Consider the following 1,435-nt stretch of genomic DNA (forward strand, 5'->3'; position numbering starts at 1 on the left):
TATATATATATATATATATATTATTATATATATATATATATTATATATATGTGTGTGTGTGTGTGTGTGTGTGTGTGTGTGTGTGTGTGTGTGTGTATCTGTATATATATATTTATCTGTCTATCTATCTATATATATATATATATTATGTGTGCAATTGTTTTTGTTGTATATATTTTCCATTTTCTTTCATATGGGGATATGTGTGTGTTTCTGCTGCGGGTGATTGAGCTGATGTGTTGTGTTCTCTAAGGCTGCCGGCGTGTTCGATGTATAGTGTTTGGAGTGCCCAGTACAACTATGAACACGCAACAAAACAGAAAAGATTTTGCCGAATCAGATACGTACGAGACGGTACACACGTATATATATTGTAAAATCATGTATGTCGTAGGTATGAACACTGCGCTTCGATACGATTATATCTACTTGTCATTCGGACCGTCAGTACAGAAAACTTTACTACAATATTCTTAATCCAACTGTCATTTAGCTTGACTTATTTTAAAGATGAAAACCAAGCATTGTTGTACTTAAATGGTTACCTAAACAAACACCAATGCGTACACATATGTCTGCATATACAGTAGCATGTATAAGCACTAGTTTCTGGTACGTGCACACCATCAGGCCAAACGAACATGCAGTGGTGGAAAACTACCTTGATAATTTAAGCCATATCTGTCCACTTTGGTTCACAACAACTATGAAAGTAAGAAAGCTCAAATTTGTACTCTGATATATCTATGTTTTTAATCTCAACTCCCCAAAATCTATACACACAGGACGGTCGGATGCACAGTGCAGGGAACACTACTACAACATTCTCGACCCAAACCTTCCCAGTCTGCGTGTGGACTGGATTGAGGAGGATGATCTTATTCTGCAAGCACTTATCAATGACCTGCGCACACCCGATTTGGTGCCCTGGTCGCAGATTGCCCCACGACTTGGCGAGCTCAGGTATCTACACGCATCCACGTTGATGTACATATACACTGTGTTGGTACTTCTTGTAAATAGTTGAAGATTCTAATTTGATTGGGCTTTAGTTACAGTCTGAATGAGAATCAATATTTTGGTCTCATATACATGACCTCCTTTATTTCTACCGCAGTGGACAACCGAGAACAGACAAACAATGCATGTCGCGATGGATGACGCTGGGTTCGGAGGAGGCTTTAGAGTATCGCAAGATGCGTAAAAAGCAAAAGGTATGTTTTGAGTAAATATCTCCTTTGCTCGTAGATATATATATCATACACACACACGCGAATATATATATATACGTGTGTATGTAATTAACATCCTTCGTCTAGACACATGTGAAATAAATACAAATGCATACATATATATATAATATATATATATATATATATATATATATATATATATATAGTATATATATATACTATAATATATATATAATATAATA

General features: G+C 35.6%; 1 protein-coding gene across 1 annotated transcript in view; it reads left to right on the forward strand.

Annotated features, from left to right (window-relative positions):
- The window catches only part of SARC_08758 (hypothetical protein), a gene marked incomplete at its 5' end in the record, with an annotated part of 10,745 nt that overhangs the window by 3,048 nt on the left and 6,262 nt on the right, over positions 1 to 1,435 (forward strand). Inside the window, 2 exons of the mRNA XM_014297250.1 lie at positions 786 to 963; positions 1,118 to 1,214. Of these exons, the coding sequence (XP_014152725.1) occupies positions 786 to 963; positions 1,118 to 1,214 (275 nt within the window). The remainder of the gene's footprint in view (positions 1 to 785; positions 964 to 1,117; positions 1,215 to 1,435) is intronic.

The sequence above is a fragment of the Sphaeroforma arctica genome (genome assembly GCF_001186125.1).
Source record: "Sphaeroforma arctica JP610 unplaced genomic scaffold supercont1.821, whole genome shotgun sequence".
Lineage (NCBI taxonomy): Eukaryota > Ichthyosporea > Ichthyophonida > Sphaeroforma > Sphaeroforma arctica.